At 42.3% G+C, this 13002-nt stretch overlaps 1 protein-coding gene across 6 annotated transcripts in view; it reads right to left on the bottom strand.

Moving 5' to 3' along the window:
- Positions 1-13002, bottom strand: part of LOC125232967 (papilin-like) — a 179117-nt gene that overhangs the window by 45493 nt on the left and 120622 nt on the right. For all 6 annotated transcript variants that reach the window (XM_048138820.1, XM_048138825.1, XM_048138821.1 and 3 more), the window contains exon 3: positions 1492-1673. In XM_048138820.1, coding sequence (XP_047994777.1) covers positions 1492-1673 — 182 coding nt within the window. The remainder of the gene's footprint in view (positions 1-1491; positions 1674-13002) is intronic.

Here is a 13002-nt window from a genome sequence, read left to right as displayed (position 1 = left end):
ATTTATAAGCACCTGAAGATATTTATGTACGTACATGCCGTAGACATATTGGCTTTTTAAAATTACTCCTCCTTCCCCGGAGCCCTTGGGTATACTCTCTCAAGCTTCTAAACTAATATTTTGCACCGGTGAGTTACGTTTTTAGGGTTCCGTAGTCAACTAGGAACCCTTATAGTTTCGCCATGTCTGTCTGTCCGTCCGTCCGTCCGTCCGTCCGTCCGTCCGTCCGTCCGTCCGTCGTCCGTCCGTCCGTCCGTCCGTCCGTCCGTCCGTCCGTCCGTCCGTCCGTCCGTCCGTCCGTCCGTCCGCGGATAATCTCAGTAACCGTTAGCACTAGAAAGCTGAAATTTGGTACCAATATGTATTTCAATCACGCCGACAAAGTGCAAAAATAAAAAATGGAAAAAATGTTTTATTAGGGTACCCCCCCCCCCTACATGTAAAGTGGGGGCTGATATTTTTTTTCATTCCAACCCCAATGTGTGATATATTGTTGGATAGGTATTTAAAAATGAATAAGGGTTTACTAAGATGGTTTTTTGATAATATTAGTATTTTCGGAAATAATCGCTCCTAAAGGAAAAAAAGTGCGTCCCCCCCCCCCTCTAACTTTTGAACCGTATGTTTAAAAAATATGAAAAAAATTACAAAAGTAGAACTTTATAAAGACTTTCTAGGAAAATTGTTTTCAATTTGATAGGTTCAGTAGTTTTTGAGAAAAATACGGAAAACTACGGAACCCTACACTGAGCGTGGCCCGACACGCTCTTGGCCGGTTTTAGATATGATCGTAGCTGGTACACCACATCTTCACCGCAACGCTACGTCTCTCAACATGTAGGTACCTTAATCATTATGTTTCGCTAGTTCAACTAGGAGACTTCTTGCCTTGAACACTTTCGCTACCAAGAACCCGACTGTCGGGCACACCGCTCGTAGAAGCGTAGCCGATTACATGGGTTTCCCCGTATGTAGCGAAAATGTCGTAGCGCCGCGTAGAGCCCGGTTTCGAAAGTGTTAATACAATTTGCCGCTACATAAACAGCAGGCGCTTTCTCTCGCAGCTTTTAGACCTTCTAAGGCTGGTTTTAGCGATCCGCACGGCCAATTCATATGAAGTTGAGTTGATGATGGGTTCCGCACGGGCCCGTCGTCTGTAAAGTCGCCGTCAATAGAACTTGTGAACAATGTAAACAAACCTTGTAGTTAAAATGTATTTAATTTCCATTCTAACTCATCAGATACTGGCTAAATCCACGTGTTATTTAATCAATTCATATCACATTATGATCCTCAATCTTTAAAATAATAAAATTGTGCTAAAATATTGATATTTTATATAATGGTTTGTTTACATTGTTGACAATTTCTATTGACAGCGATTTTACTCTAAAACGCTCCCTGATTTAATACATATTAGTCCGGTACAGATCGCTCCGTGCGGTCGGTCCGCGTGGTGACACTAAAACCAGTCTAAAGCTTCGAACTTACCCTTCTGTGAGGCATATCCTCTTCTGGCTGGCAACACCGCCGCCACAGGGCCGCGAGCAGTTGCTGAGGCTCCCCCATGGGCCCCAGCCTTTCTCACTACCCTCCCCTCCGGGGATGACATATGAATTTGGAAGGTACTGCCCGGCGCCCTGTCGCCTGTGTCTTCTGCGGTGGCCGGATATCTGGGTGATGAAATAAGAATTTGAAAATTACCTATTGTACACCATTATATAGGCAAGTAGGTGATGATGATGTGAAAACGCACTTAGGATGAAAAAAATATCAGCCCCCACTTTACATGTAGGGGGGGTACCCTAATAAAACATTTTTTTCCATTTTTTATTTTTGCACTTTGTTGGCGTGATTGATATACATATTGGTACCAAATTACAGAGATTATCCGCGGACGGACAAACGGACCGACGGACGGACGGACGGACGGACGGACGGACGGACGGACGGACAGACAGACATGGCGAAACTATAAGGGTTCCTAGTTGACTACGGAACCCTAAAAAGGTAATCACGGTCTATATCTCGGTCAATTATAAGTCTAATATAATAATTAAATTGATTGCAGACGATCTTGAGCAAGAACTCTCATTGTCCCTCAGACACACACTCCTAAATGAAAGAGCTACATCTTCTGCTCTTCCCACCATCTGTATGTAAGTGTTGTGTTGTGTAGCTACAAACGCGACTAAAAGTCGTCGAAATTGCTTCTATAAGTAGTTTAATTTATCTCAGACCAATCATACTATTATATTAAACTTAATCTTATACTTTTAAACGAGCAATTCTTGTATATTTATTTATTTATTTATTTATATATACCGAAGATCTCGGAAACCGCTCTAACGATTTCGCTGAAATTTGTTATGTAGGGGGTTTCGGGCCTTGAAAAATCGATCTAACGTAGCCTTAGATCCCGGAAAACGCGAATTTTCGAGTTTTCATGAGTTTTTCTTTCGCGTTAGTAAACGTAAAATATGGTCGTTAATTTCGCCGCGCGCGCATCGATTCCGCTTAGCTCAGTCGTACGAGGTCGGTCTTATGTACGCAGATAGATCGTAGGTGTCAGGGTTTCGAATCCCGGCCAGAAATTAAGTTTTTGTTTTTTGTCTTTTTTTTGTTTTTGTATTTATAAGAGTTTTTATATCTAAAGACGTGATATATTAAAATAGAACCGGTCGCCCAGATATTTACTTATTTATTCGACGATTAATAAAATCTCTCGCGAATTATTCTTAACAAGGGACCACCCATCCGCGAACAAACAGTGTGTTTAATTAAAAGTGACGTCCTAACACTCTCCTGGGATCCCGTCTCGAGTGAAGAAAATAAGAACAAAACCAGACTACTGCGAAATGTGCAGGATATTATGATCGAATTCCAATAGTGTTAGTTCCAGGAACTTGTATTTAAAAGTATAAATATTGTTACCTTGGCAAAAAAAGATTAGAAATTAAATTAAAATTGACAAACATCGTAGAGTCGTCACTTTCAAATCAATATATTTGAGGAAATTGGGACACTACGATATTGTCATTTAAAAAAAAACCGGCCAAGTGCGAGTCGGACTCGCGCACCGAGGGTTCCGTACAAACCTGCAAGGTTTACAAAGTTCGTTCATTACGACAATCGAGTCATAACTATGGTATTTTTATTGCAAAATGAAATTCATAACATTACAATGGGGAAAGATGGAGGAGCATAAATTTAAGAATATTTTGTAATGTAACTAAGAATTTAAGGTTTTCGGAATTTTTCCTTTATGTGTGCTATAAAACGTTGCTTCATGCCAAATTTCAAGATTCTAGGTCGACTGGAAGTACCCTTTAGGTTTTGATTCCCTTGCGAGTACTTGCGAGTTTCAAAATATGCAGCTTAAATTGCTGTTTCTTTTGATTGCGTTGACATAGAAGTTTGATTTTGTTACAGCTTAAAGGTATTATAGACCTGAGTATTTGGTATGAATTTCAATTTAATACCTCTACGCGTTTATGAGGAAATGGGTAGTAAGGTTAAAATTATTAAAAAAAAAAAATATTATGTGATGTAACTAAAAATTTATGGTTTTCGTAATTTTTCCTTTATCTATGCTATAAGACGTTGCTTCGTACCAAATTTTAAGATTCTGAGTTCACGGGAAGCACCCTGTAGGTTTTGATTCCCTTGCAAGTGTCGAAAATTTGCGGCATAAACGGCTGTATCTTTTGATTGCGTTGGCTTAGAAGTTTTATTTTTTCACAGCTTCAAGGGACAGTAGACCTGAGTAATTGATATAAATTTCAGCTTCATACCTCCACGCGTTCCTGAGAAAAAGGGTCTTGACAGACGGACGGACGGACAGACGGACAACAAAGTGATCCTATAAGGGTTCCGTTTTTTCCTTTTGAGGTACGGAACCCTAAAAAGAGCGTACACTCATATCAAAGGCCGGCAACGCACCTACAATACTTCTGGGGTTTCGGGTGTCCATTGGTGATCGCTTACCTATATGCTCATTTGCCTCCTATCCCATAAAAAAATCTACTCTTTTTTGCCAGGTTGTAGCTAATTGGCCATCAAATATACATACATACATACTATCACGTCTGTGTCCCATGAAGGGGTAAGCAGAGCACATGAAACTACTCAAGTTTAAGTGCCACTCTTGGCAAAAAGGGGTTGAAAGAAATCGAAAATGTGACATTGCAGTGACAGGTTGCCAGCCTCTCGCCTACGTCACTATTTAACCCATATCCCACAGTCGCCTTCTACGACACCCACGGGAAGAAAGGGGGTGGTGAAATTCTTAACCCGTCACCACACGGCTATCAAATATACCGCCAAGATATTAGGTTACGATGATGTACAAATTTCAATGAAGAGGGGGGGTTATTTAATTCTGCCGCACTTATTATTTTGTAGTGAAAATGAATGTAGGTAAGGATAGGATCAAATGGTACCAATTTTGTTTTTAGTTTGGACGAAAATGTTTTTATTTTAAACTTTGCGGTATTATATAAGTATCTTTATTATTTTGCAGATAAAATGTTTTGACCTCATTTGTAATAATTTGATTAATTGCACATTTTCTACCTAACATGATTGTGTTCCAAAATTGGATATTTTATGTGACATCATCTCTACTTAAGCTAATCTTACTCGAACATCGTTTCTCCTCAGTTTTCTCAACACTGCCTTTTTATTATGTAAAAACCAACAGACCACCAAGCGAGCTAGTGAAAATGCGGCGCCGTTTTAATACAATATTATGAGGATAAACAACTTGGGAACGGTGCGCCGGCGCAGGTGGGTAGGTCATTCAGATTAGAGTAGGTACTGTCAGTCAGAGTTTCTCCGGAAATAACTAAGATTATGAAATGGTTAGAATTATGGTAAATTCAAGAAGGTTTATAGAAGTCTGGCAACACTTGACATAGCTAAAAAGCTATGGTAACCACTTACCAATATTCGAACTACCTATTTATTACTCATACTTGTTGGTCATAGACACAAAACGTGATATAAAATTAAATCTATCTCGAAAGCTAAGAAGAAGCTAAGACTAGAACAATAATTATAGAAAACAGAAATAAAATAAGTAGGTACTTGCTTTTCTGATTTATTACAAAAATATGGCAATAATTTGCCATGTTGCCTACTACCTAAAGCTAAAAACCATCGATAACTGTTAAATTTTAACCATTTAAAAAATGAAGACTCGTGGAATGTATTGGACCCCATACATTTCACGACTCTTCACTTTCCGAACAGACTCTATAAGTACATGTCAAGCAGGCTTCAGAAACTTGAGCACTAATTGGTGACAGTGACAGGCCTGTGCAGAGTCTAGCCCTGTTTATGTTTTATTTCAATGTTGTAATTATTTCTCTCTAACGTTCGAATAACTTAACTGTCAGATGTCAGCCCGTTTCGTGCTTAGGAGCGGCATTTGAAATTTACCCAATAATACAATTCTTGATTTTATGTTGACTTGATTTACTCGTAGCGCAGTAGGTATAATAGAGTACTATCGTACAGTATGGCCACTCCCGCTCCCCGCTGAAAGTGCCTCCCACCCCCTCTCGGTTACCTGACAGTTATCGCCTGTCAAAAACGCGAACAGTCGACCTGTCATATTTCACTCACACAAGCATAGTACGCGTAGGTGTAGGTGAACTACACGAGCTTAGACTGTGTGCTAGGAACGCGCCTCTTTCATATATTTGATCGCCAGTGTCCTAGGTGTGCTCGTGGGCTGTCCATCTTCTCCACATTACTAAAGTCCATCCAACATAAATTTCACCGGTAGAGAATAAATTGAACAATATTTACGTCATATTTAGAGATGTACCGACTATTGATTTGGCCGACAAGGCCGATTACCGACTAGTCGGCGCTTGGGTGGCCGATTAGTCGGCCAAAACATAATAGTCAACTATATTCACATTTTGAATAATTAATAATTTTGGTCCTTCGTTCGCGCTTTTCATGATTTTTTTACAAGTTCAAAGGTTCATGACAATAATTTCCATTTCCATTTTTCATTTCATTTTCCATTTTTGACAACCGGCTTGGCTTAGTGGGTAGTCATCTTTCTTATGAAATCGATAATTCTAGGTAGGAAATTATTTCTGTGATGATTACAGATATTTGTTGTTTTCACAAAGAAACGAATTACGAATAGGTACACAATAAAACCATAATTTTCATCTGTAGCTTTCAGTTTTTCTATCACTAATGAAGTGCCGATTAATCGGCCTTTTTTGCCGACTAGTCGCTGACTAATGTGGCTGGATAGTCGGCTTTCGCGACTAGTCGGTACATCCCTAGTCATATTCTTAACGATCTGTGGGTGTATGACATCCGACGATATGGAAGTCGGGACTGGAAGAGCCGGACACATGATCGGCAGGAATTAAAGAAAATGGAAGTGTGCTACTTCCAAGATTGGATTACCAATGGACAATAGACCACCAAGATAACGAATATTCTTAAAGCATGAGAATAGTAATAGTACTATACCTATTACACTTCGAAATTTAGAAACATGCCGCAAATGGTTTTAAAGCACGATCTTTAGGCCATATTAATCTAATTTGACCCGTAGAGCTACATAGCTACAAAATAAATGAATACGGAGATAAGTACTGATGTCATTCGTCCGCGGATAATCTCAGTAACCGTTAGCACTAGAAAGTTGAAATACCAATATGTATATCAATCACGCCAACAAAGTGCAAAAATAAAAAATGGAAAAAAATGTTTTATTAGGGTACGGTTCCCTACATGTGTGGGCGTTCTGCCACAGATTTTATGTATTTTATTAATTTTAATGTTTTTATTGTTTTACATTTTACAGTTTTACTTTTTACAATTTTTATTCATCAATCAATTCAAATTAATTATTTATATCAAATCATTTTAATTTTATTTATTTACAATGAATTTAATTATGTCAAATGAATTTATTTTATATCCTAATTATTCAATTAACGATTATGTACAGTAATTTTAATTGTTGATTGGCATTTAATGAATTTTACCCTTTTAACCTTTTATTCATTACTATGAAATAATTAAGCTGAACTATGTGAGAATAAAATATAAAATGTTCATGTCACATATTTTGTATGTTGAAGCGGACAAACAGATTCTTGTTATTAGTAGATAGTTTAGCGCGCGGAGCGACTGCACACAGCTGATAACGTCGCGGCGTGACCGGTTCCCGGCCAGCCGCCCTGCGCCCGCGCATGTTCCCCGCGCGCCGCGCTCACCAGTCTATCTGCCTCTCTGACGCACAGCGCACGCCACCGCGCTGCTCGGTCGCATTCCTATCGCATTCCTTTGTGCACTCGCTCGCGCTTTATAGTTTTAAGTGCTTTTGCTTTGCCTATCTTGCATTTCCCCTTCTGTAAATTTAAACTGTTCGCTTACGCATGTGTGTGCTCAAGAATAAAGCTTCAAAACGTATCCTGCTTGTTTGCTTTCTACGCCTGGAGCTATACCTACTGCAAGTAAGTGGAACCCGTGGGAGATATCACTACGCATCCCACATTGGTGACTCCTCGCTAAACACTTCAGCATGACAGACGGCAAAGGCACTGAGCAAGACAAAGACAAAGAAGTACCGTTACAAAATGGCGCCGAGCCGTTAACGGCTGAGTCATTTCGGGTTGGTGTCAAGATTCCCCCGTTTTATCCAGAGAAACCGGCGCTATGGTTTGCGCAGCTGGAGGGGCAATTTCGGTTGTCTCGTGTTACAACGGACGAGACCAAATTTTATTACGCCATGGCACAACTTGAGCCTCAATATGCGGCGGAGGTAGAGGACATCATTACGTCACCACCGGAGGAGAACAAATTTGAAAAGCTCAAGACGGAGCTCATTAAACGACTTTCTGCGTCGCGCGAGAGGAAGGTCCAGCAGGTCCTCAACCTGGAAGAGCTGGGAGACAGGTAGCCTTCACAGTTTCTTCGGCATCTTCAGAGCTTGGCGGGACCTGGGCTACCTGAGGACTTTCTACGTTCCATCTGGGTTAATCGGCTACCACAACGGACGCAAGATATTGTCGCGTCACAGTTAAAATCATCCCTGGAGGACTTGGCAGAGCTCGCCGATCGCCTTCACGACGTTGTCGCGCCCGCCCCGCAGGTGGCAGCAGCGTCGCTACCCTCCACGTCATCGGATCCCCTGATGCTGCAGATCGCGGAGCTGAGCAGGCGGATGCAGGCGCTGGATGCCAAAGTAGGTCGAATGTCCCGGTCTAGGGAGAGGTCATCGAGTCACACCAGGCAGCGTTCAGCGTCCAAGAGGTCCAACTCCAGCTATCGGAAGTTCCCTACCTGCTGGTACCATCACAAGTTCGGAGAGCAGGCTAAAAGGTGCATCAAGCCTTGTGATTACCAGTCGGGAAACGCATCGGGCAGTCGGTGATGGCGGCGAGCGGCTGCCCTAGCAAAGGTCGCTTATTCGTCGTGGACTCCAGGTCGAAGGTCACATTCCTCGTGGACACAGGTAGTGATTTGTGTGTTTTTCCGCGTAACAAATTAAATGAACGCAGACAGCCGACAAACTATGATTTGTGCGCCGCTAACGGCACAGTGATAAACACGTACGGTTTCGTGCATCTAGTGCTTAATATAGGCTTGCGCCGTGACTTTGTCTGGCGATTTATTGTAGCGGATGTGACAAAGGCGATAATAGGTGTTGATTTTTTAATACATTACAATCTTCTTGTAAATTGCAGGGAACGTCGACTCATAGATGGCAATACACTACTTTCGGCCGCGGGTTTGCCTGCCCGACCGTCTGACGACATTGCCTCAATCAAAGTTGTAACTGGTGAGTCTGTTTACCACACTATACTACAGGAATACCCTGACATCACTCGCCCATCTGGCATACACCGCACAATAAAACACAACAACAATTTCATTATTTTAATGGACAACTTCATGATCTTGTACATCAGCATAGAATAAGTAATCCTAGCATGTAAGTACTTAGAGTATGATTTGTAACTATATTTGCATGTATTTATACTTGTAATGGCAAATAAATCATCTGAATCTGAATCTGAATCTGAACACACTTCACCATATCAGAACTACACCTGGACCCCCTGTTTTCAGTTCACCTCGTAGGTTGGCTCCTGATAAATTAAAGATCGCCAAGGAGGAGTTTTCTTCTATGCTCGCTAGTGGCATAGCCAGACCCTCCGAGTCCCCTTGGGCTTCTCCCTTGCATTTGGCCCCTAAAAAGGACAATGGTTGGAGACCCTGTGGCGATTATAGGATGCTCAACGCGCGAACAGTACCTGATAGGTATCCTATTCGCCATATCCAGGATTTCGCGCAGAGTATCACAGGCTGTCGCGTGTTTTCAACCATTGACCTTGTTAAGGCATATAATCAGATCCCCGTTAACCCTGACGACATCCCGAAGACCGCCATTACCACGCCGTTCGGTCTTTTCGAATTTCCGTACATGTCGTTCGGACTTCGGAATGCCGGGCAGACGTTCCAGCGCTTCGTGGATGAAATGTTGCGGGGACTTGACTTTTGTTATAGCTACCTGGACGACTTCTTAGTCTTCTCAAAGGACGAGAAGACCCATGAAGACCATCTTCGTCAGCTGTTCGTCCGTTTGCGGGAGTATGGCATGGTGGTGAATACTGCCAAGTGCGTCTTCGGAGCCTCAGAGGTAACATTCTTAGGTTACCGCATCTCTGCCGAAGGCACAAGGCCTCTCCCGTCCAAGGTCGACGCAATCAAGGACTTTCCGCCACCCAAGAACGTGCGGGAGCTCAGGCGTTTTCTGGGTATGTTGAACTTTTATCGCAGGTTCATACCCAGTGCTGCTCAGAACCAGGCTCCTCTGAACGCTCTGTTGGCGGGTTCGGTGAAGGCTTCGCACCCGGTTCACTTCACGTCGGCGGAGCAGGACGCATTCGATCGCTGTAAGCAGGACTTGAGTCAGGCTGCTCTTTTGGCACATCCAGATGCGCAGGCGAAGCTCAGCATCGTGACGGATGCATCAGACGTGGCCATGGGGGCAGTGTTGCAGCAGTTCAACGAGAAGAGGGGCTGGGAGCCGCTGGCTTTCTTCTCGCGCAAGCTGAGTCCTGCCCAGCAGAAATACTCGCCCTACGACCGCGAACTCCTTGCGATTTATGAGGCGATTAAGTATTTCCGGCACATGGTCGAAGCCCGTGACTTCACCATCTACACTGACCACAAGCCGTTATGCTTTGCGTTTCATTCTCGCAAGGAGAATTGCTCGCCCAGGCAATTCCGTCACCTGGATTTCATATCGCAGTTCAGCACAGACATCAGGCACATCTCGGGTAAGGACAATGTCGTAGCTGACACTCTCTCTAGGATCGAGGAGATCACGCAGCCCGTGGACTTGAGCAAGCTGGCTGCAGCTCAACGCAACGATCCGGAGTTGGAGCAGCTACTCAAGGAAGGCACCTCGTTGCGCCTGACCAAAGTCCAAGTGCCTGGGTCTGATGCTGAGCTGTACTGCGATGAGAGCTCCTCAACTGCCAGACCTTACGTTCCAGCAGAGTTGAGGCGTCAGGTCTTTGAAGGCCTGCATTCCTTTAGCCATCCAGGGGCGAACGCGTCTGTGAAGCTCGTGGCGGACAGGTACGTCTGGCCTGGGGTGAGAAGAGACTGTCGCGAATGGACCCGGAACTGTCTGGCTTGTCAGCGTTCCAAGGTCACTCGGCATGTCTCCGCACCACTGTCATCGTTTGACGTCCCTAAGGGCAGGTTCTTGAATATCCACATTGACCTAATTGGGCCACTTCCACTTTGCCAAGGTTTTAGGTACTGCCTCACTGCCATTGACCGTTTTACGAGATGGCCTGAGGCAATCCCAATACAGGACATGTCTGCCGATACCGTCGCACAAGCTCTGCTGCATGGCTGGATAGCTCGCTTCGGGTGCCCGGTGGATATTGTCACCGACAGAGGGCGTCAGTTCGAGTCTGCGCTCTTCAAGAAGCTGTCCGAGCTGGCAGGGTTTGTACATAAGCGTACCACCGCTTATCACCCAGCGTGCAATGGGATGGTGGAGCGTATGCACCGCCATTTGAAATCTGCCATCACGTGTCACGCCACCTCCACCTGGGTTGAATCACTCCCATTGGTGTTGTTGGGCATGAGGAACGCGTTTAAGGAGGATCTCCAAGCAACTTCTGCGGAGCTGGTCTACGGTCAGCCCTTGCGTATGCCTGGTGAATTTTTCAACCCAGATGCTGATCCATTACCAGATGTGACGGACTACTTGTCTCGGCTTCGCACGTTCACAAGGAACCTGCACCCGACACCAGCTTCCCGTCATGTAGGTCAGCGTCGTACGTTTGTTTTCAATGACCTGGCAACGTCTTCGCATGTGTTCCTGAGGGACGATGCCCTGTGCAAGTCGCTAAAACCAGCGTACACGGGACCCTATGAGGTTCTGAAGAGAGAACCGAAGGTGTATACCTTACTCATTAATGGTAAGTCTGTGACGGTATCTGTAGACCGCGTAAAACCAGCCTACATACTTCACGACACACACACCACTCACACTACACATAAAACACAGAACAACTCACATAAAACAACCACCACCAGTTCAGCTGTGAATGAGGAAGATGTCGTCAAGCGTACGCGTTCAGGTCGTGTAGTACGTTTCCCTGACTATTATCGCCCTTAGCAGGTCTCTGGAGGGGGGTGATGTGGGCAGGGTTGGGCAAAATACTGGCCAATAGTATTTCAAATACAAAATACTAATTACATTTGGAAATGTATTTCAAATATAAAATACTAAATACTTTGGTGACGGGTATTTCAAATACAAAATACTAAATATAGTGTTAAAAAAAATGTATTTCAAATACCAAATACAAAATATAGCGTTTATAAAAATGTATTTCAAATACAAAATACTTTTGACCACACCAACTGGTAAAGGTTTACGGATGAGAAAGTTGTACGATTTTGCAGTTCAAAAGTAATTTCATATAAATTTTAACTTGATATCCAGGATATCATACCCTAAGTTAGATGGTATTAATATTATGATTTGATATCATGTTTAATAAAAATTATTTCATTTATAGGTGGATTCTACCAGCAAGCTTAAGACATCAAGTTAAAATTTGTATGAAATTGCAATTTTGCTGTATATTTTCGAAGAACAAAGAGAGTCTTTAACAGTTGGTGTGGTGAAAAAAAAAACATTCAATTGTCGGTTAAAATTAGTGGAAATGTTTTTACACCACCAGCGTCACTACAACCACCGCCATTATTGTCAACATTTCCTCTCTCACTTCTCTGGATGTAGATGACGCAGATCCGCCTGAATTTGCATCCATTATTATATTCAATCACTAAACGCCGATCGACTCGTCAATATAATATCGCAATAAACTTAATATTATTGAGTAAAACTGAAAAATCGTCACTCCAGACACTCCAGTAGTGGCACTAGTAGAAAAATGTCACGAACACAATACCGCGAAATCAACTATCAAAGTGATGTGACACTTGTCGCTGACAGTAGTGACAGTGACATTTGACGTTGACACTTGACAGTGTTGCCGTTTTAATATATCACAGTCTCCTAAAGGGACTATCATACTATCACACAGTTAAAAACTATTCAGAAATGTATTTTGTGCAAATGTATTTTACAGCCTTGAGTATTTCAAATACAAAATACTAAATACATGTGTCTAGGTATTTGAAATATCAAATACAAAATACTTAACCAAGCAGTATTTGAAATACAAATACAAAATACGTATTTGTATTTTAAACGAGTATTTCAAATACATGTATTTGAAATACTGCCCAACCCTGGATGTGGGCGTTCTGCCACAGATTTTATGTATTTTATTAATTTTAATGTTTTTATTGTTTTACATTTTACAGTTTTACTTTTTACAATTTTTATTCATCAATCAATTCAAATTAATTATTTATATCAAATCATTTTAATTTTATTTATTTACAATGAATTTAATT

The sequence above is a fragment of the Leguminivora glycinivorella genome, chromosome 13 (assembly GCF_023078275.1).
Source record: "Leguminivora glycinivorella isolate SPB_JAAS2020 chromosome 13, LegGlyc_1.1, whole genome shotgun sequence".
In the NCBI taxonomy this organism is placed as follows: Eukaryota; Metazoa; Arthropoda; class Insecta; order Lepidoptera; family Tortricidae; genus Leguminivora; species Leguminivora glycinivorella.
Note: the sequence above shows the minus strand (reverse complement) of the source record. Positions and strands in the feature narration are given on the sequence as shown.